The 21144-nt window shown below is 50.0% G+C and overlaps 8 protein-coding genes across 8 annotated transcripts; 5 read left to right on the top strand and 3 right to left on the bottom strand.

The window, feature by feature from the left end:
• Positions 1-1596: 1596 nt before the first annotated feature.
• BDV37DRAFT_295206 (sterol desaturase family protein) lies at positions 1597-2646 on the top strand (the record flags this gene model as incomplete). The annotated part of the gene is made up of 1 exon (XM_032089803.1): positions 1597-2646. The coding sequence occupies one exon, from the start codon at positions 1597-1599 to the stop codon at positions 2641-2643; it is 1047 nt and encodes a 348-aa protein (XP_031945931.1).
• A 1104-nt stretch (positions 2647-3750) lies between these two features.
• On the top strand, positions 3751-5301 carry BDV37DRAFT_268247 (M20 family metallopeptidase; the record flags this gene model as incomplete). The annotated part of the gene is made up of 4 exons (XM_032084147.1): positions 3751-3876; positions 3943-4712; positions 4799-4923; positions 5048-5301. 4 exons carry the CDS (start codon positions 3751-3753, stop codon positions 5299-5301), a joined length of 1275 nt encoding a protein of 424 aa, XP_031945930.1.
• Positions 5302-6094: 793 nt separating this feature from the next.
• BDV37DRAFT_238121 (putative short-chain dehydrogenase/reductase family protein) lies at positions 6095-7577 on the bottom strand. The gene is made up of 3 exons (XM_032080799.1): positions 6775-7577; positions 6441-6716; positions 6095-6379 (listed from the first exon to the last, which is right to left on the bottom strand). Exons 1-3 carry the CDS (start codon positions 7359-7361, stop codon positions 6256-6258), a joined length of 987 nt encoding a protein of 328 aa, XP_031945929.1. The 5' UTR covers positions 7362-7577; the 3' UTR covers positions 6095-6255.
• Positions 7578-8188: 611 nt separating this feature from the next.
• BDV37DRAFT_278619 (Zn(II)2Cys6 transcription factor domain-containing protein) lies at positions 8189-9953 on the top strand (the record flags this gene model as incomplete). The annotated part of the gene is made up of 4 exons (XM_032086101.1): positions 8189-8248; positions 8326-8835; positions 8974-9132; positions 9198-9953. The coding sequence occupies 4 exons, from the start codon at positions 8189-8191 to the stop codon at positions 9951-9953; spliced, it is 1485 nt and encodes a 494-aa protein (XP_031945928.1).
• A 436-nt stretch (positions 9954-10389) lies between these two features.
• Positions 10390-11382, top strand: BDV37DRAFT_278618 (oxidoreductase, short-chain dehydrogenase/reductase family; the record flags this gene model as incomplete). Its single annotated transcript, XM_032086100.1, has 1 exon — positions 10390-11382. The coding sequence occupies one exon, from the start codon at positions 10390-10392 to the stop codon at positions 11380-11382; it is 993 nt and encodes a 330-aa protein (XP_031945927.1).
• A 548-nt stretch (positions 11383-11930) lies between these two features.
• On the bottom strand, positions 11931-15069 carry BDV37DRAFT_238117 (LIM domain-containing protein). Its single transcript, XM_032080798.1, has 3 exons — positions 14556-15069; positions 14403-14501; positions 11931-14347 (listed from the first exon to the last, which is right to left on the bottom strand). The coding sequence occupies exons 1-3, from the start codon at positions 14662-14664 to the stop codon at positions 12228-12230; spliced, it is 2328 nt and encodes a 775-aa protein (XP_031945926.1). The 5' UTR covers positions 14665-15069; the 3' UTR covers positions 11931-12227.
• Positions 15070-18121: 3052 nt separating this feature from the next.
• Positions 18122-19768, top strand: BDV37DRAFT_278616 (inositol-3-phosphate synthase INO1; the record flags this gene model as incomplete). Its single annotated transcript, XM_032086099.1, has 2 exons — positions 18122-18822; positions 18871-19768. 2 exons carry the CDS (start codon positions 18122-18124, stop codon positions 19766-19768), a joined length of 1599 nt encoding a protein of 532 aa, XP_031945925.1.
• A 66-nt stretch (positions 19769-19834) lies between these two features.
• BDV37DRAFT_238113 (putative 1-aminocyclopropane-1-carboxylate deaminase) lies at positions 19835-20944 on the bottom strand. The gene has a single exon (XM_032080797.1). The coding sequence runs from the start codon at positions 20584-20586 to the stop codon at positions 19918-19920; it is 669 nt and encodes a 222-aa protein (XP_031945924.1). The 5' UTR covers positions 20587-20944; the 3' UTR covers positions 19835-19917.
• Positions 20945-21144: the final 200 nt, after the last annotated feature.

Here is a 21144-nt window from a genome sequence, read left to right as displayed (position 1 = left end):
GCAGAAACACTGACAGCTCCGTCATATACTCGAACGATCTCAATCCCCTAAACAATTTATTTCCTTCATCACTAGAGTATTGTCATATAATTGTGTGAATATAGTTGGTTGCCATTGTGGTTGTAGACCCTATCTGTTTTAGCAACATGTAGTAACTGGGACATTGTTCTAAAAGATCAAATTCCAGGATTATGTAGAGCGATAAAGACCGCCCGTTGACAGAACGTTTAGTAGTGCTTGACTTCTGTTATCGAATAACGCATGAGTGGAGAGGTGCAATTTCCGGCAATCTGACGGTGGCGATTGTCTGCGCAAAAATGGTTAGACCTTGGCGGATTACTCTTAACACGGTAGGGCACGAGAATGCAGAGACGCCAGAAGAGTGTCCGGTAGATAAGCAAAAGCAAGTTATAGTAGTATGTTGAGGATAATAACTGTAATGATATTACTACCCACAGAGAGACAGCGACAAGGCATGCGAAGGGGAAAATTATATACAACGGTTGGCACTCGCTGAGGTTGTGTCCTTCCTTAGCTGATTGTTCCTTTATTGCGCAGCGGGAAGCGCTCTGCAATTATGTACAGGGTATACAGTATCAAATACTCCTAGCTAGAACGTCTATACTGAGGATAATTAGAGCATTCATATGGCGAGAAGTGTGGAGAAACGATACAGAAATTATAAACTAATACTTGACTTTAATGATCTTCCTCGTTGGCTTTTCCTTTCTTGTTTGGGAGATATGTATATGCCAACCAAGATAATATGGCTAGACATCAAGATGCCAGGGTATTTGAGGTCTCGTGATACGTAATAACTCAGTGGCCAGGTTAGGCTGATAATAGAGATGTCGCAAAGTGGCATCTTTAAATCCCTTCCAGCTCGTAGGTCTTTGATACCGTCGAAACAAACTATTTTATGAGATAACCTTTGCAAGAAAAGGTGAACAGGTGGCTTCAGATACGTCATCTGCCGGCATTACATTAAGGACGGCACGAAAGGCAATAAATGCAGGGCAGAAGGGGGGGGAATGATAACTAATCTAGAGAAGATCCGGGGGGAGACAGGCTGGTACACGAGAAGCAAATGGCATATTAAAGGTTGAATTGAAGGAAAATGGATTCACATGCGGGAAGTTCGTGACCAGGTGAGGGTCATCCAGAACGATTTTTGAGGCTTTCCCAATTCGCAATACATACTTAATCCGGTATGCTTCGCATGCTGGCCAATGAAAAGCAGGCTAGTGGAGCCTAACCCGTATGGTGATTGCTACCACTTGGCCAAGACCTCGACTTCTCTGGGGATCCTCAGAAAATGAGCAAATCCCAATCGAGGTGGGTCTTGCCGATCTCTCCATCATGCTGACACAAAACAAGATGCGATTGATTAAAGACACCAGTGCGAATCAGTAATCCAAATCTGATACTCTCCGTGGGGAAATGCTGGGGCAAATATCCCACACCTCGGTTGCACGTTTATTTAGTTCACATGTCGAGGTGTGGACTAGTATTATAGAAGACACGGAGGGCCGCCAAAGAGAAAGGCTATGAACGCTAGTTCTTGACCCCTCGCTCTTCAACACACCCCGCCTAGAGATGGCTACAATTACACGCAATCCGTTGGACTCGATGAAGTCCACCTGGCGTTCGTGGGACCGGAAGCAGTGGAACGCAGCCCACTGGCTGATCGAAACCCTGAACATCCACCATATCGATCTGGATAAAGAAGTTCCCGTTCACCAGAAAACAGACAAGGTTCCTTACGCCCCAGAGCTACAATTCCATCGTTGGGTCCTCCTCCACGCCAGCATCCCACTCATCATTCACCAACTCTACATCAACTATATCGGCCAACCCTCGACGCTGCTGGTGTTCGCTTTTTACAGCCTGTCCCTGGAGTTCATCGCTATCCACGAAGTCCATGTCCTGCGCCGCGTCGGGCATCAGATTGGGTTCTTCGACGGCGACAAGCATCCTCGCGATGGTGTGCCGGACGTGGGAGTACGCAAGACAGTCCAGACACTCCTGTCAGTTATATTTATACGCCCCATGGCCACTGTAATGTTCGCCTATCGCGCAGATGAAGGCCCCTCCTCGATCCGGTGGTTGTGGCTCATCTTTGAAACTGGCGTCTACGCCGTCGTGCTGGACTTCTGGTATTACCTATTCCATCGCTCCGCACACGAAACAGATCTACTATGGCAGTTCCACCGCAGACACCACTTGACCAAACATCCCAATCCACTTCTGACTGCGTATGCGGACCTCGTACAAGAGTTCATTGATCTTGTCGGCACACCTCTCATCACATACGGCACAATGAAATTGATGGGCTTCCCCATGGGCTTCTACGAGTGGTGGATCTGCCAGCAATATGTCATCTTCACGGAAATTCTCGGCCACAGCGGTCTGCGAATGATCGCCACCGCGGTGAATCCCTGGACTTCGTTTTTACGGCTCTTCAACATGGAGCTCTTGCTCGAGGACCATGATCTCCACCACCGCAAGGGTTGGAAGAGCAGCTACAATTACGGCAAGCAGACCCGTGTGTGGGATCGCTTGTTCAACACATGCACAACTCGCATAGAGGGGCACCGCGACAATATTGACTATGTCAACACTGCGAAAATCCCGCTGCACTGATTTGGCTCACAAGGCATGCCTGGTCTAAAGAAAAGAGGAACGGTTATCATGCCATGGCTCAAGTGTATTCGGTTGAGATATGTTAAGAGTTCTCTCCAAGATTTTTAATATGGTATCAATAGATTGCCTTTCGTCCGGTTCTTAGATAGTCACACTCCTTTACTAAAAATACTATTCCTTAAAGTCATTCCCCAGGTGAACCATGTCAGAATAGAGATTTTCAAATAGAGCCTTGAACCTTTCACGTAGACCTCATGTAATGGAATTATGGAATCTCGCCCTAGCATAGCCACATAGCTTCTGTGCAATATGATACCAGCCGGTCGTTATAAGAGCAGTATGCCACTCTAAGAAAGCAAAATTCCTTATATATCTCTATCCCTTATGCATAAATTTAAAGTACTAAAGTTTATATTTTTTCACACCATACTCGTAAACCTTACACATTGTTGACGGGACTCAGAGTGTGATGGATGTTTATCACTCAACAAGTTCCATTCGAGGGAAGAGGCACAAGTTGATAGATCACTCCCATAGAAAGTCGCCAATTATTGGCAGAGGAAGTCAGGCCTATTGATGTACGGACCTTTCTCGATGCAAGGCGGCGTATATCGGGCATTTGTCGGGTTTCGGCGTTTACAATGTGGGGTATATGCAAGGGCGTTGCAGTCCGAAGTACAGGCAATCTTAGGGTTAATGGTGAATGTATACCATAACTGGAAAAGGAATAAATTGCGTTTAGAATATGTATGTCGGTCCTGATAGTACTGAAACTCTATCAAACTCTGATTTATTAAACGGGGTGTTATCTTGGGCGAGCATCGTTCTAAACGCCGAATGCCGAAATTGGTACTCAGCATTCCCCTACATAAGATCCATGTACAAAGGATCATGCCCTTTACCTCACCCCTTTAGCCACTACCTGATCTATTAGAAATACCTCAGCCAATCGACTGAGTACATCTAGCTGACTATTCTCCGGCATCATTATACGAAACCATATTTAGGCCACTTAGCTATCTGTTCCTATCATTGGGAATCCTTTATTGCCAGGAGTACATGATAGAATCACTGATATCTAGAATTTATCAATTGTCAGCTGCTAGAATGACTCAAATGACTAATTCGTCCTTGCTACCTCCAGCCCCTGCTCAACAGGATGGCTGTGTGCTGGATGTCATTGTGCACGCTATCGACGCTCACAACAAGGACTTACAGCTAATTAACGAACAGGTAAGGGCTATATTTCTTCTAACCCCCTGACGCATCAAGTACATCGCCATTAACCTTAGCGTATAGATACACAAAAACCCCGAGCTTGCTTTCGAAGAATTTATGGCACATGACAATATAACTACGCTGCTTGAGCAACTTGGCTTCGTGGTACGAAAGCACGCATACGGTCTCGCGACTTCCTTTGTCGCAGAATATGGAAATGGGGGACGCGTTGTGGCCTTTAACGCCGAGTATGACGCCCTCCCGGGAATAGGCCACGCATGCGGTCATAATCTCATTGCGACCTCATCGATAGGCGCCTTCATTGGTGTGGCCGCCGCCTTAAAAGAGTCTATGCTTCCTGGCAGAGTTCGGCTTATTGGCACACCGGCGGAGGAAGCTGGTGGTGGAAAGATCAACCTCATCGATGCTGGGGCATATAATGACGTGGATGCGTGTCTTATGGTTCATCCTGCCGCCCACAAACGGTTTCCAGACGGCGTCTCCGGTGTCGCATACTGCAAGTCTTCTGCAGTTGTCAAATTTAGAGCCCGCTATACTGGCAAGCCGGCTCACGCGGCAACAGCCCCCTGGCAAGGCGTTAACGCGCTCGACGCGGTCTGTTTAGCATACAATGGCATTTCAATGCTAAGGCAACAAATACAGCCGCACGAGAGAATTCATGGTGTGATTGTGGAAGGCGGAACGAAACCTAATATTATCACGGCCAGTGCTACCCTGGAGTACTATTGTAGAAGCGCGACTTTGGAAGACGCTGAGGTTCTGAAGGGTAGAGTTATAAAGTGCTTTGAAGGGGCTGCAATAGCAACAGGCTGTACTGTTGAATATGAAACGTGAGTAAAAAGGGCAAAGCAGTCGTCATTGCCATCCTCAATACTACACTCAAAACAAAGGATATTAACCGGGGGTCCATCTGCAGTCTCGAGACGTACGCCGATCTCAGGCCAAACAAGACCCTTTGTGCGAACTATGTATCTGTGATGGAAACCCTTGGCTTCCCCGTTCTTAGTTCTGGGGCCGCACAAAGCGGTTCAACTGACATGGGTACGTGATTCCCTTGTGTGTCTGAAACATTTTGAGATTGCTCTTTCCCTGCCTATATCCATCGATACAATATTCAACCTGCCAAAGCCGAAAAAAAACATACTCACTTCCACCTGCACTCTAGGTAATGTAACGTATATCTGTCCTGGTTTTCATGGCGGGTTCGCCGTCCCGGCTGAGCCAGGCGCATTCAACCACACCCCGAGCTTCACCAAGGCAGCTGGAACAAATCAGGCTTATGAACTCGCCATCAACACTGCCAAGGGCCTGGCAGTTGTGGGATGGAATGTCTTGTCCGATGATAGCTTAGCGGATAGCATCAGGAATGACTTTGAGGAGGATAAGAAGCTTCGAGAGGCGTCTCGTAATATTGGATGAGGTATGGCCGTGAGCAATTGAAGGGGAACGGACTATCGATAGGTTTTATCTCTGACTATGAGTCTAGTTTATACGGTACCTTTGAGCCCGAGGGAATGAACGCATGAATCTGATAGTACTAGACTGATATAGGCACCTATTGAAGTCTCGAATGTCTTGGTTATGCTAATTCTGACTGACAGACCGTGTTAAAGCACAAGACAAGAAAAGTGAACAGCTGTGTATATAGTTATCGCCGGTTTATTACAGTAATTGACTTAGTATCCTTTAACTAGCTTGCGTGTTAATGCTTGTAGTGAAGAGATATAATCCTGAGCTTGGAGTTGTTTCCATGTCAGGTTTTGCGGGGACCCCGATCTACTTTAATTACAGTAGCAGTATACCACACTAAACCGGCCAATCTGCTTATATATGTTTATATCTTTTTAGACAATTTTGTATAACTTCAGAGCATAGTCTTGCAACCCGTAAGGGATACTCTGTGCCTGTGTCTGCTCTGCAACAACCCGCTGGCTTTGATGTATTTTACTCCCTTTGTGAATGATAGAACATAGCAACGGTTGCAACTTCCTCTTTGGTCAGCTATGATAGATTAGTATCGATAGAGGTGGAGTCCACGTTTTTGTAACAGGAAGCTTGCACTTAGTCGGCGGAGCACTAAATCTCTTGCGGCCATAGATCCATTCAATTCTCTAGTATGACCACAGGAGCCAATACACATCTGTACTGAGCTAGCAGCTGTATGAAACTAGCCGTGTTTGGACCAAGGCTACCGTGTCATCCCTGAAGAGTGTTCTACTAACCTTTTTGTATTTGATTTGTTTTTCATATGTGGATGAACAATGATGAGAAACAAGTCCTCAGATTCGCACATGATACGATAACAGTAGGCAAAGTAGAATACAGTCTTTCATACCCGGAAACACAGGCCAAAATGTTAGCATTCCACAATGTTCAATTCAGTATTTCCTGGACACAGCCAGTCCTCATAGACTCCAATTCGTTAGCTATAACTTCCCAGCTCTGTCTCTGCCATTTTCTCCCCTCTTCATTTGTCACCCATTGAGGTACTAAATTCCTAATACGTCAAACAGATCAGTATTGACAAATGACAGCTTTTAGATACTGAGTCCACTTACTCTCCATTTTGACAAGAATAAAGAAAACATCCGTGGCTCTCTATACCAGCCACAGCTCCATGGAGGAGCGTGCGGCTACCGTCCTCTGCAGTCCGCCCACACTTTGCAACAAATTCGGCAACGCTTTCCTGCACTTCAGCTGGTGCGTTACGGCTTATCTCGGTCTTACACAGCCCAGGACAGACTAGGTTTATGACAACACCGGCACGATCCACGGGGGTTAAGGCTGCCAGATGACGAACCGCCATAGTTAGCATCAGCTTGGTAAGTGGGTATCTAGCGTCCCGTGTCAGTCTCGGATAATGTGACAGTGCTTGGGGATGGCAGGAATTACAGCTCCATCATGTTCATATCCTCGGAATCCATCTTAGCCAGTGGTGCTTCATGAATATTCCTCCATGCTTCCTGGCAATCGAACCCAGTAACACTGGTAACGAACACCAGGCGATGTATAGTTCCGTGGCGGCGGGCACTGTCTCTCATCTTTGGCAAGATGAGCACCGCAAGGAGAAGCGTGCTTAGCACATTAACAGTGACAGGTAAGACATGGCCCTCCGCCTCTACCCGCTGCGACAATGCCACGCCCGCATTTTCAATGACAGCATCAATTCGATCAAGCTTTGTTTTTACCCTCTGCGCAAACGCCTTGACAGAGTCATAGCTAGCAAGATCGAGCGACCAAATCTCAGCCACACCGGTCTTTCCTGTAGATGTTTCGATGTCGTCTTTCGCCTTCTCACCGGCGGTGATATTGCGCACCGCGAGGATTACCTTTGTAGCACCAGCATTGACAAGGTGCCTCGCTGCTTCCAAGCCCAGTCCGCTGTTGGCGCCGGTCACAATATAGGTCCGCCCTGCACAAGTCTCGGGGGTGGCCAAGAGAGGAAGACCGTGGCGTTGAGTTGGAATAGTGGCAGACATGAGTGTGAAGCTATTGGCAGGAAGGCGTTCTTCAGTATAAGACAATTATGTAAGGTAAAGAAATTGTAGGATGTTGTTCTTAGCTCTGTTCTCATTCCACTGCAGCTGGATGATTATATAGCATTGGAACTCTGTCTTTTTAGATTAATACAGAGCAACTGAATCTATGATCAACAGAATTTGCTTCACACTACGAGTCACTAGGCAGCAATATGCGGTAACGTATTCTAAACTTCAGGTTTTCTTTTCTTTTGTTTACAGCAACCCTTCCCGAAGAAATTTACACTAGTAAGACCTTAGATGCTTAGCCACGTACCGGGCCAAGAGATGATAACATGGTTCGATACATACTCCCCTATTGGCCGGTTGATTGTGGTTTCTCGTATGAACGTTCGTTCCATGGTTCCTTTGAAATCCAAACCTGGCCGGGAATGACTGAGATCCGATACGGAAGCCGGCAATCTACTCCGCCGAGGATATCGAACTTTGCCTATAATAACTCCATCTCTTATTAGATGGTTTCAGCGGGCTCCACCTCGCAGTTAGAGCCCGTTATAGTTTAGGCGAAGGATCTCCAAGCCACAGATGAGCTTAGATTATGAGGTCATTATTAATAAGGTCCAAATTGACTAACTAGTGACCCCACGCTCAATTAGGGTTCAATTAACCTGGCAATAGATTGCCGTGAAGAAACAAACTCACACGGTCAACCTCTACCAAGAGTAGGCGTTGTACACCACCCGTGTAACTTCTTTTCTATCAAGGGCTATTGCTGTGGCCGGAAATTCAAGGCTCAATTACATTGCATAGCAAAGCTTCCTTTCACAATGGTCAATGCGGGCAAGCGATCAAAATGTTGTTTCCTGTGTCGCCAACGTCGAGTCAAGGTGCAGTACCTCCTCTGGGAACCTCCCTTAATTCCCTCAGATCTTTTATCTAACTCTAGCTAACCTTACCGCTCTAGTGCGACTTACAAAGACCACACTGCCGGCGTTGTACGGAGAGTGGACGTACCTGTCCCGGCTATCCGGAGGCCTGGGATGTCTCGCTTCGCGTGCAGAATGCGTTCGCCGAGAAGAAAGTGCAAATGCGGGTGGAGAAAGGCCTAAGGGCTAGGAGAAGTGAGCAACTTGAGAGACTGGCTACCACCAGTATCCCGCGTGGAGTTCACCTTCCTGCCGAGATTCACAGCTGGAATCATTTCTACAGGGATTATGCAGTTGACTCGGGCTTTACGTTCTTCAACATCCTCCCGAGATTCTATACCAACAGCTCCTCAACGTGCTGCCAGGAAGCACTCCACGCGGTCACCTTGGCTAGCTTAGCTCGCCAACGTCAGGAGTCTGAATTGATGGTTCGGGCCAGGTGGCACTATGGTAAAGCAATGACGGCGCTTAACTCTGCTCTGAACGATCAGGCTATGACTGCTGATGATTCGGTCCTCGTGACTCTACTTACGCTGTCGCTCTTTGAGGTATAGTATCCCATTCGTCCTCTTTGATCCTGCGCTATCGGCAGTTATACCCTTCCCTTAATGTACCCATTTTGTGCGTAGAAGACAGACCCAACTAGGGTTACAAAGACGTCCGGCATGCTAAGACGACCCGGCTAGACCATCGTACCAGACTCACTGGAGGGAATGATATCTGATGTTGACTTCCGCTGCCATATCCATTTCCGCGGCACATTGCTGCTCCTTCGATGGCGGGCTGAGAGGAACCGAAATTCGGACCTGGATAAGCGCGTCTTCGCCTTCTTCTCTTACATTTGTGTGCGTATATCCAGATCCAATTTGACCCCATCCATAGCTAGCATATCGCTAACAGGGCTGCTCAGTTCATGAGTATGTTCGTGAATCATGAGTCCGGCGAGTCGAAATGGCCGGCCTTGGAGGAATTCACGACTCCGTGGATGGATGGTCCCCTTCTAGAGCCAGTTCTTAGTCGGGCTGTTCAGTTCAAGAGGCAGGCTCGACTTCAACTCACTGGAATAGGGCAATGGACACCTAGAACGGAGATGCTGTCGAAGCTGATTATGGATGGTGTTAGCATTAGCGATGATCTTGAATCCGTAGCCACAAGTGTTCGGTGCTCCTCCAGGGCAGATCTGCCTACGGAGAAACAGCCGACCGCATTTAATTACCTGATTGAGGTCTCTACCGAAACGACAGCGGCAATTGCGAGGAGTCTTTATCGAACTGTCAGGTATCACATAGTGGAGTTGGTCCTGGGCTTGATAATGACCCTTATAGAGGAAGAGAAAGAGCATGTGGGGGTCACTGCTCACTATCCACTCGTTAAGCATCAGCCGTTCCCACATGAAGGGCTTATAGTAATCCTTGAGCAAATTTGCGAGGATATCTGTGCCGTTCTTGGCTTCAGCAGCACGCGTGGTATGGAGGAACATGAGACCGGAATAGCTTATCGATCGTTTGGCATGTTCTTCCCTATGGCAGTGCTCTTGTTCTCGTCGTTAGCAGGAGACGCAAAGAAAGTCTGGCTCCAAGAAAAGCTTCGATTGATCGGCGAGAAAAGCGGACTTGGTCTGGCGACCTACACAGCTGAGAGAACCTTGTTAATGCGTAGAGTATGATTGTCAGACTAGAATAGCCATGAATCATGTATATTATTGCTTAACCTGAATGGTAATATTGGTCTTCCTTCGCACGAGGTACCTGAAATGGTTTGGCGGCAGACCCACAGTACGATTGACAGACAGTTGTATACAGTACGGAGATCACTATCGATCCCTCGCGCCAAGGGCCAGATTTGGTTTGGTAGGTCTAGTTGCACCAGCTGAGACAAATCCTGTGGGAATTTCAGGTTTGTACTATGAGCCGTGGGTATGTACACCACCGCCGCCCTAACCTAAGGCCTACAGGCGTATGAAAAGTTATATAAGGGCCACAGAGACTCCTTCTGTGCCCTGTATTTACACATTCTTTATTCAATTAACACTTTTCCATCTCCCGAACAACTTATATCGATATCCTTCCAAAGCCTTTGCCCTTGGCCATACACCGATAGCCATGGCACCCACTTTCAATGCAGAGACAAGGGCCAGTGATCTCGTCCGCCACTATGGCCCTAATATATCCGGCAAAACGATTTTGATCACCGGTGTCTCCCCAGGGAGTCTTGGTGAAAGCTTCGTCAAGCAAGTCGCTGTGGCCCAGCCGGCTGTGTTTATTCTAGCCGGCCGATCCATCCCCAAGATGCAAGGCCTCGTCGACGAGCTGAACAGCACGCACCCAGGCATCAAAGTCAAGCCCCTCACACTTAACCTGCTATCATTCAGTGACGTCCGGAAAGCAGCCGAAACGGTCAATGCATGGCCAGACGTACCTCACATCGACGTCCTAGTCAACAACGCCGGCATCATGGCCGTGCCCTACAAGCTAACCGAAGACGGCTTTGAGAGCCAGTTCCAAACAAACCACCTGAGCCACTTCCTCTTTACCAACCTCATCATGGGCAAGGTCCTGGCCTCGCCAGCCCCGCGCGTAGTTCTCGTCTCCAGTGGCGCGCACCGCGCCGGCCATATCCGCTGGTCGGACTATAACTTCAATGAGGGCAAGACCTACCAGCGGTGGTTGTCGTACGGCCAGTCCAAGACGGCCAATGCCCTGATGGGACTTTCCCTGGCCGAGAGACTCGGGTCCCGGGGTCTCGTCGCCTTTCCGATGTGTCCTGGTACCAGTTTCACGAACCTCTCGGCTCACGGGAAGGATGACTTGGCCGCCCTTGCTGCGGATCTGACGGAGATGGATAACTTCTATGGCAACAAGTGGTTGTGGGGTATGAAGGAGCTAAAGTTCAAGGATTTGGACCAGGGAGTCGCAACGCATGTTTTTGCTGCGTTTGATACCGGCATTGTGCAGCACAATGGTGCTTTCTTGAGTGATTGCCATGTGGCGGATCCGGATAAAGAAGAGGTCTACCCCTGGGCAACGAGCAAAGTTGATGCGGAGAGGTTGTGGAAGTTGAGTGAGAAGCTTGTTGGTCAGGAGTTTGACTATTGAACAGGGTACATGATGGGTAGGCTGTTTCTAGCTCCAGGTACAGTTATTGCTGAATGTTGAATATCAGGTCGATGCTCAGGGATCGTGGGAACACTAGATTAAGACAGCTAAAAGGTCTGAAAATCGTGGGATGCCCCAGGGCGCGGTATCTCAGACGTCCGTCAAGATGGCATTGCCTTATTTGGTCTATTATCTATGTTAGTCTTGTTGTATACCAGCCTTCGCTCATATTAGTTTCTTTTCAAGAGGTCAATATAACACGTTCAGTCTCACTCTGCAGGTAAATTTCATGCAGCGTTAAACCACATGGTTCATGGGAGCTTTGATGGCCGTATTATCGATTGTCAAGTGCCCTGTGTATCTAGGTGGAAGCAAATATGAACATGTTGCGCTAATGGTTATATTGAAATCCAAGATACTACACATACTTTCCCAAAGGCTATTACCTATTGGTGAAATATGTACGAATTTATCAAATACACCTCTTTCGGGATCTCGATAGGCTAGAGCCAATATATTAATATCATCAACGGTTCTAGTTACATCACGTCGCCTGCCAGGGTCGTGTATATGGCCAGCATTATATCAAACATTATGTATGGAAACATCCATGCGCATCAAATATCCAGCCCAGGGGGGTGTTAAAAGAGAGCAGAAACACCATAAGATACAATATCAACAAGAAACAAAGGGTATAAAGCAGCCTGAATATAGACAGAACAGAAAACACGATACTCCAACACGTATAGACAGGAAATGAGGGGAAAGAGTAACTCTGCTACCCAGTGAGCTGAATATGAAAGTAATATATACCTGACACTGTTCATCGGAGCGGAATTGTCAAATCATGTCATCATTAATCTGGTGGTTCTCCGCTCTGGGAATCGTCGGCCGGCATCTACGGTCATTCCGTACGGCCCGTCGAATGAGCTTGGTGGAGGAAGACGGGTAATTGGGGTTCCAGGCGGTCCAGGCGGTCCAGGGGGGCCAGGGGGGCCAGGGTGGCCAGGTGGGCCAGGGCGTGGTGATCTGGGGCGTCCTGCATACCCGGGGGGTGGAGGACGGGGATAGCCGCGCGAAGGTTGACGCGCATGGGGTGGCGGTCCGGGCGGATATAATCCCGGGCCTGGGCGCTGGAAGCGAGGGGGTGGTGGTAAAGCCGCGGCTCTGCGGGCATCACGCTCACAGTATACCTGACCATTCCATTCAAAGTACTCCCCTTTCAGCGCAACTTGGCAGGTGCGGCATGTGAGACAGTCTGGATGAAACTTGAAGCGATCGGCTGGCCCATGGCCCCGTTGCTCGATTGTCTCCTGATACTGTCCCTCAATTCCTGTGTGACATGTATGACAAAGCGAGTTATTGCGCTGGTGGTAGTGCTGCGCACAATATGGAAGGTCATCCATGACGTAAAAGTCGGCGGTTTGGAAAGGGGTTTTGCAATCATAGCACACAAAGCATGCCCGATGATACCGGCCCGTAAGGCGACCATCCGCAGACGAGACAGATTTCCCGACAATCATCTCCCCACAGCCGCGGCAAGGGCCCTTTGGGCGGGGTGTTGCACGAGCAGGCCGTTCAGTTGTGGGACTAGTCGTTGCAGGGGGCTCCGGCTGGTCTTCCTTTGTCGGTTTCTGCATGGGCTTATCATGAAGAAGGGACACGCTTCCCGTACTGATGGCGGGATCGGTCGGGGAGTCTGGACTGAAAAGATGTTGCGGCATTCGAGGAGGCTCGAGCGTATCTAAACCTGTCATTGACATCGTTGTATTCTCGCCGTTCGTTGTTTGTAGTTCCTCCACTAAGGTGCCTAGTTGGCCTTGATCGGACAGGTTGCGCTTTGACATGCTGATATCTGATCCGATGCTGGAGAAAGAGGTGCCGCTTCGTGTATCACTCGGCGATGAATCCGAGGAAGCTGTCGAGCTCTCCATCACACTGTCCGTAGTGTCCAAGCCCAACTCCCGAGCAAAATTAGTGATAGAAATACCAGCTTCGCTGATGGCATCCGAATTCTTCCTCGGTGCAGGGGCGAGTCCGTCGCCGGCGCCAAGTTCCTGCCCGGGGGGTTGGAGACCCGGGCTCTTATAAGCTTTGTATTCGATTCCCTGCATGTCTGCAGGAGAGGTTGACCGCTCTTCGGAGAGGTCGGGAAGTTCCGACGGCGTACCATGGGAACTCGGGGTAGGGCTTCTAAAGAACAGTTCAGCGGACCCGCGGTTGCTGCTTAGACGGTCCGAGTTGGTATGGGATGATGCACGGAGAGCAGCTGGCATATCTTGCTGGTTATCCACCTTGTCGGTGGTGGGCTCCATAGACGGATTGTGAGTACCACTGCCATGGCGCTTATGCCTATCCTGGTCATGTTTGATGTCGCCGTGAGGCATACTTGCTTCCGAGAACGTGGTGGCAGTTGAATCACGTAACAGCTTGCTGGGAAATGTAGACGGGATCGGCGGAGCATCCTCTAGGAATTTGGACTGATGCGACAAGCTACCATAGGATGGCCGCCCCATTGACACTGATGTGGATCGTCTGGAATCATACCGGGAGCTGCCGACAGATGTTCGGTAACTGCTTTTACTTTCAGTGGAGTAGCTATATTTGTGAAAGGTTGGTAGTGGCCCTGGAACGTCGTCCTTGGGCAACGGTGGCAGCGGTGCTACCGCTTGCTCGCCTAAAGGTAAGCGAATACTCTTGCCTGTGGTACCAATATCGCTGGCCGGAATTGGCAGCGCCTTGTATGGATTGTCAAGAGGTACCATGTGCTTTGATGTCTTTTGAGACATGGACCGTGGAAGGGGAAATGTCGGAATCTCATCCTGATCTGAAGATTGCGGCTGAGAGGGGAGGGGAGACGTTTGGCTCCGTAGTAACTGGCGAGGCGGGGATTTCTGGCCATCTGGAAACGGGGTGATATTACCCTTATTGCTGATCACAGCCTCCAGACGCATAAATGGTCGATCTATTGGGGTTAGAAATAGTTCTGGGGACGTACTACTTGTCACTGATGAACGTACTGGCTTTAGAAGGATCAATCGGTGGTGGGATGCCTGATCTCCCTATACTTTTCGATGGACTGTGATGTTTCGGTGGTGGCGCAGGGGGTGATGAAGATACTATTCAACCGGTCAGTAGCATGAACTACTGGATCCTCGAGGGGAGATAAATACCGGACAGAGGTGCGCAGACATGGTCACCCATTACCGAGATCTCGACATTTATCCCACAATTCGAGCATTTGATGGTGGGCAACAAGCCCATATTCATGGTCGCAGCCATGTTAACCGGTACGATGGGGTCCCGAGAACCGTTGCGCGACGATTAAATCATAGAAAAGGGTCGAAGAGACCGTTCTGCGAGTGGATTGTGGATTCTGCGTCTTTCGTGCTCATAACGGGTCGCCGGTGCTATTCAACCCCAGGAACCAACACCACACAGCACGCCAGCTGAAATCCAGGGTCTAAATTCCGTTAGAAAATCATGGGAGACTTGTTAGTGCTGGCGGAGGGTGGTTTTATGAATAAGAGCGAGAGGATACCAAACGAACTAACAAATGAACCAAACTTAGACAAGAATAGTAGCAGTGGGAGTGGAGACGCCACTCTTTTTTTCTTTTTTTTTTTCTTTTTCGGCGGCAGAAACTCCTCGTGTATCCGCGTGTCCACTTTAGGAGGTGGGCTGGGCCTCGAGTCACGGGATTGGTCACTGACGGCGAGCCCAGGGCAACACGCGTTCTTTGTGACGGAATATCGACTATGGATATCAACCTCGACCTAATATATTTAAATTCTATCTGTTGCTGACGGCCACCTCCGAACTAACCTCAATCAATATTGCTCTCAATTTAGTTTGAATATAACGTTACATCCTTCACCTCTCTTTCGCCCCCTTTCCGAGCGGAGTTTTGACCATGTCCAGTCTGACATGATGCTGCATGTCACCACGCTGACCGTACTCCAGACGAACATACGGATATACTTTGGGAACCCCTGAACCAACGCAGATCTTCCTCAGGGGCAACAACCGTGACCCCATAACACTACGGAGCAGCACACCCTCTTGTCATTGTCATTTGATCGCCCCGTTTCCTTCCTGATCTTGGCTCCCAAGCTAAGTGCACGCGCCCGTCCCAATCATTGTGATTGTTATTGTTGTTGTTGTTGTTGTTGTTGTTGCTGTTATTATTACTATTATTACTTTCATGGTTACCATTTTTGACTTGGCTTTGTACCCTTCCCCGATGTCATCATGGAACCCCATCCCCTTTGCTCGACGACTATGAATCCTGTCCAATTACACTCTGGAGATTCAACAATCCAAATCGTAGGACTGCACCGTAGAAGATAAGCTTACACAGACCCCATTGGCTGGAGAAAAGTCCGGAGCGTTTTCCAGTACACAGTAAGGGGCCAGAGTTTGTCGAGGCATTCCCCATGGTGTACAAAACCCCATTCAGACCTGTCATAAGACACTGTTCCTCTTCTGAGTCGATGGAAAATTCTCCGGCGAACATACTATGGCTTGTCAATTGGAACCCAGACCGGATAGTGGTTTCTATCTTGGGCGAGACAGACACCTCCCGGTCCCCTAAAATCTCCTCATTCTTGTTTGTGTGGATCAACGATCCCTGCACCATGGCTCACTGGCTTATCATGATGGGATGATAACCAGTCAAACTTCGATAGTCGTTGCCCATTCTTTGAGACCAAGCCATGAGACAACGCGATCGAACCATTCAACCTGGGACACACCAGTGTGCCCGTACCATGGATCGTTGGAGCGGGCCCCAGCAATGGGAAACTCTTATCTAATGTTTGCAACTTTACATCCAGCGGTCTCACTCTCAAACTTCGATGATTTGCGCCCCGGTTCAGACCCCCAATCTTGGGTCTTCGTTTCAGGCAATGGTGCGGAACGTCGGCTTGAAACGGGGGTCAGGCCCGAAATAGCATCGTGTTTTCTAGAATTAGTATTCGAACAATAGTCGCAACGCTAGTTAAAGAACCATGCAGTGGTGCGCCCGTCAGTCTTCAAAGACAATTCCTCAAAGAGCAAACGTCGACAAACTTGGACAGGTCATCTGAGAGGTTGGGATTCGGTGGTCGGTTATCGCTGGGAGAAAGTTCAGCTAGCTTGACTAAGCACCACCATCGCAGACCTCAATGTGTCCCTTGCGTCATTGTATACTCTAATTTATAGGAACAATGCATCATCGATGAGAAAAATATTTGGTACCGAGTACTTTGCCCGAAGAGAAGGTGCGCGGAATAGCAGCCAATCTATCTCTAGTTCTGAGACGCCCAGGGAATGTCGCTGGGGAAGGGTCAGGTTATACCTTTACCCACTTGGAAGCGCTCCGCAAACAGCAAATGTGCGGTCGCTGAATCAGGGGTAATATCGCAACCATGGGACGCCGTGCCGAGCTTTCCGCCGCTCACCGCAACGTCAGGGGGATGAGTTGTCCTAAAATGCAGCGATGGGCGCACTCCATGAATCCCAGGAGTCGAGTTCTTCGTGATTTCGGGCAACTCGCATATTCTCACCAAGTTCTTGGTGATGAATTGTTCTGAACCGAGTGACTTGCCCAGTCTATTTTTCTGGCGAGGCCGCCCTTAGCGGTCCCTGTGGTATGCCCGCCCGACCCACAATGGAAAACGCGCAGACCATTCAGTGCCCTGCGTCTCTCTGGCGGAGGAAAATCACATGTCATGGACGGGAGCATGAAGGAAGAAAGGGCGTTGTCTCTTTCATCGTTGTGCCCTATAAACCACCCCATTGAGATTGTCCTTTCTTTCCCACAGTGTGCGTTGGCCAAATTCTAGCCTTAGCGTTGACAGGGATCGGTGGAGTAAACGTGACGGACCTGCATCATCAAGCGGTTAGCCGAAAGAACCAAAAAACGTTAGGCAGCCATTCCGAGTGGAGAGCAAGTCATGAAATGTGGACACCGAATCGTGGACGACAGCACCACCCCAACGTGAGGTCTCGACGCACTAGACTATCCAATGTTGTGCATAACATCCCCAGTATACGCCTCTACAACATGGTCCTTTGTTCGAGTCTGTAGGGTAGAGACAACTGAATGGTTGGGATCAATGGTCTGGGAGGGGTCATGGAGGGGCAGACATTCATTCCACTCGTCCACTTGTTCGATCATCAATCTTGACCGCTTGTTCTTTTCGGTCGCTTAGAAAGTTAAATCGGCGAGGAAGACTGGACTAAGTAGAGCTAATCCGTCTTGGACGTTGGGGAGGGAAATTGCCGGGTGCGGGTGCGGAGGAGGAACGCCCGTGACTCCGGACGCATCTGTCCCGCTCTCTCCCTTAAATACTCTCCCGCCAACATTTCCTCCACTGGTCTTTCTCTCCATTCGCCTCGTAACTCTCTTCGTTTCGTTTCAAGCTCACTTTCTCAATTCTTTGAGATCACTGTCTCCAAGGCGTACTCGCCAAAAACCGCCAAAATTTTCGGCACACTCCTTAACTCGTAAGTCTCCCCGCAATCATGTTCTCTGTCCTGCCTCCTCGAGCTCGTCTCTTGGTAGAGAACATTGTGGCATTCTCCTCGCCTTGCGTATGTGCTCGGACTAACTCCAATGGCAGGCGTCACCACCCGTTCAACGGCCGGCGCTCATCCTCTCGTGGAGGGACATCGGCCTACGAGTTACACACTCACTAAATAATTCACTCAACATCCCACTTCGCCATCCTAGTCAATTGTTTGCTCTGTGAACGCAATGGCTCCCCACGCTAATTCGGATGTTGCTGCCAATGGCGCCGTGAACGGGTCGGCTCAATCCTCCCCTTTGTTTACCGTCAATTCCCCCAACGTCGAGTACACCGACAATGAGATCAAGAGCAAGTATGCCTACCACACCACCGACATTACTCGTACCACCGACAACAAGCTGGTTGCCACTCCCAAGGCGACCACCTACCACTTTAAGGTCGACCGCAAAGTGGGCAAAGTTGGTATGATGATGGTCGGTTGGGGTGGTAACAACGGTTCCACTGTGACGGCCGGTATGATTGCCAACCGCCGTGGCCTCCAGTGGGAGACCCGTGAGGGCATGCGTGATGCCAACTACTACGGATCTGTTGTCATGAGCTCGACCGTCAAGCTGGGAACTGACCCCAAGACTGGTGAGGAAATTAACATTCCCTTCCATGACATGCTGCCAATGGTCCACCCCAATGATCTCGCTATTGGCGGATGGGACATCAGCAGCATGAACATCGCCGATGCCATGGACCGGGCCCAGGTCCTGGAGCCCTCTCTCAAGCAGTTGGTCCGCAAGGAGATGGCCGAGATGAAGCCGTTGCCTAGTATCTACTACCCCGACTTCATTGCTGCCAACCAGGAGGACCGTGCCGACAACGTCCTCGAGGGAACCAAGGCTTGCTGGGCTCACGTGGAGAAGATTCAGCAGGACATCCGGTGAGTTCCTATCAGCTGCGCTCACTTTCACCCCGCTAACAGGAACAGTGACTTCAAGGCTCAGCACGGGCTAGACAAGGTGATTGTCATGTGGACTGCGAATACCGAGCGGTACGCCGACATCGTGCCCGGTGTCAATGACACCGCCGACAACCTCCTCAACTCGATCAAGACTGGTCACGAGGAGGTTGCCCCGTCCACCGTCTTCGCGGTCGCCTGTATCCTGGAGAACACTCCTTTCATCAACGGTTCTCCCCAGAACACCTTCGTCCCCGGTGCCCTTGAGCTGGCCGAGAAGCACAAGGCCTTCATCGGCGGAGACGACTTCAAGTCGGGCCAGACCAAGATGAAGTCGGCTCTCGTGGACTTCCTCATCAACGCCGGTATCAAGCTTACTTCCATTGCCAGCTACAACCACCTGGGCAACAACGACGGCAAGAACCTGAGCTCCCAGAAGCAGTTCCGCTCCAAGGAGATCTCCAAGTCGAACGTGGTTGATGACATGGTTGCTGCCAACCACATCCTGTACGAGAAGGATGAGCATCCGGACCACACCGTGGTGATCAAGTACATGCCGGCCGTGGGTGACAACAAGCGTGCTCTGGATGAGTACTACGCTGAGATCTTCATGGGCGGTCACCAGACCATCAGCTTGTTCAACATCTGTGAGGACTCCTTGCTGGCTTCCCCTCTGATCATCGACTTGGTTGTGCTTGCCGAGATGATGACTCGCGTCAGCTGGAAGGCAGATGAGGCCGCCGACTACAAGGGCTTCCACAGTGTGCTCAGCGTGCTGAGCTACATGCTCAAGGCTCCCCTGACTCCCCCGGGAACTCCGGTCGTCAACTCGCTGAACAAGCAGCGCAATGCTTTGACCAACATCTTCCGCGCCTGCGTTGGCCTTCAGCCCGAATCGGACATGACCTTGGAGCACAAGCTGTTCTAGGTATCTGATACCGCATTACCACACATTCTCCAACTATAGTCACTCTTTGAATGCAGACTGATTTCGCCTTCTTACATTTTCATCCCCTGTAGTTACTCTTGTAGATGCATGTATTCTGATTCGTAATATCTGACCATAATAACTCTTCCCTATTTCGTCTCCCCGATACGCGAATACGCGTTGAGTGCCAACTGCCCCCCCAAATGCGCATACAGCACATTCCCGGTAATCTCCCCTTTCTTGATCAAGTCCACCATCCCGGCAAAACTCTTGCCCTCATAGACCGGATCCGTGATGAACGCCTCCATGCGCGCGGCATACTCAATGGCCTCCCACGTCCCCTTGTCGGGGATGCCATAAGTGCCCGCATGATAGTCCTCATTCAGAATCACATCGTCCTCGGTGATATCCTCCGCCTTCAATCCAATCTTGACCGCCGTATTCCTCGCAATCCGCAACACCTGCGCCTTCGTCTCCACCGGCTTCGCCGACCCATCGATGCCAATGACCCTCTTCTTCTTCTCCCCAGGATACAACTTCTCAATCAACTTAAACCCCGCCACCATCCCCGCCATCGTCGACCCCGTAACCGCACAAACCACAACATCATCAAACACAACCCCCAACTCCCTTTCCTGCTCCCGCACCTCAAACGCCCACCTCGCAAACCCCAACCCACCCAACGGATGATCCGACGCCCCAGCAGGGATATAATACGGCCGCTCCCCATTCGCCTCACACTCCTCCCGGAGATTCTTCAGCGTCTCCTTATGCTCAATCCCAAACCCGGCGTCCTCCATCCTCACATCCGCCCCCATCAGCCGACTCAGCTGGATATTCCCCACAACATCATACCCCGGATCCTCCCAGTCCACCCAGTGCTCCTGCACCAGCCGCGCCTTGAGCCCCAGTCGCGCCGCGACCGCCGCAACCTGCCGCGTGTGGTTGCTTTGCACGCCGCCGATGGAAATCAGCGTCGTGGCGTTCTGGGCCAGTGCGTCCGCGGCCAGGTACTCGAGCTTCCGGGTTTTGTTGCCCCCGTACGCGAGGGCGGAGTTGAGGTCGTCGCGCTTGGCGTAGATGGTAGCCTTTTGGCCCAGGGAGGAGGTTATTCGGGGGAGGGGGTGGATGGGTGAGGGGCCTAGGGTTAGGGGGGTTCGAGGGATGGAGTCGAAGGGGGGTGGCAGGGGGATGTCGGGCATTTTGGTTGTTTTTCTTTTCTTTTCAGTTGGCGTGTATGTGATTGGTGGTGAAGTGAGTGACACTATATAGATAGTGTGTGTGTTGGTGTAGAATACTGAAGTGTAGCGTAAAGTATATATAGGGATGTCGGTAGATGTAGTAGGCTATTTATACAGCGAGTTGTCGCCGGGCCA

Source organism: Aspergillus pseudonomiae, assembly GCF_009193645.1.
Source record: "Aspergillus pseudonomiae strain CBS 119388 unplaced genomic scaffold BDV37scaffold_5, whole genome shotgun sequence".
Taxonomy (NCBI): Eukaryota; Fungi; Ascomycota; class Eurotiomycetes; order Eurotiales; family Aspergillaceae; genus Aspergillus; species Aspergillus pseudonomiae.
Note: the sequence above shows the minus strand (reverse complement) of the source record. Positions and strands in the feature narration are given on the sequence as shown.

Excerpts from the sequence above, each read along its gene's own strand:
- BDV37DRAFT_238121 (XM_032080799.1), bottom strand. The coding sequence starts at position 7,361 with ATGTCTGCCACTATTCCAACTCAACGCCACGGTCTTCCTCTCTTGGCC. Across the intron at positions 6,717-6,774 it reads GATATGAACATGATGGAGCT|ATACCCACTTACCAAGCTGA; the intron begins GTAATTCCTGCC and ends ACGGGACGCTAG. Across the intron at positions 6,380-6,440 it reads TATTCTTGTCAAAATGGAGA|GAATTTAGTACCTCAATGGG; the intron begins GTAAGTGGACTC and ends TTGACGTATTAG.
- BDV37DRAFT_238117 (XM_032080798.1), bottom strand. The coding sequence starts at position 14,664 with ATGGCTGCGACCATGAATATGGGCTTGTTGCCCACCATCAAATGCTCG. Across the intron at positions 14,502-14,555 it reads TGTCTGCGCACCTCTGTCCG|TATCTTCATCACCCCCTGCG; the intron begins GTATTTATCTCC and ends CCGGTTGAATAG. Across the intron at positions 14,348-14,402 it reads GATTGATCCTTCTAAAGCCA|ATCGACCATTTATGCGTCTG; the intron begins GTACGTTCATCA and ends TAACCCCAATAG.
- BDV37DRAFT_238113 (XM_032080797.1), bottom strand. The coding sequence starts at position 20,586 with ATGGGGGCGGATGTGAGGATGGAGGACGCCGGGTTTGGGATTGAGCAT.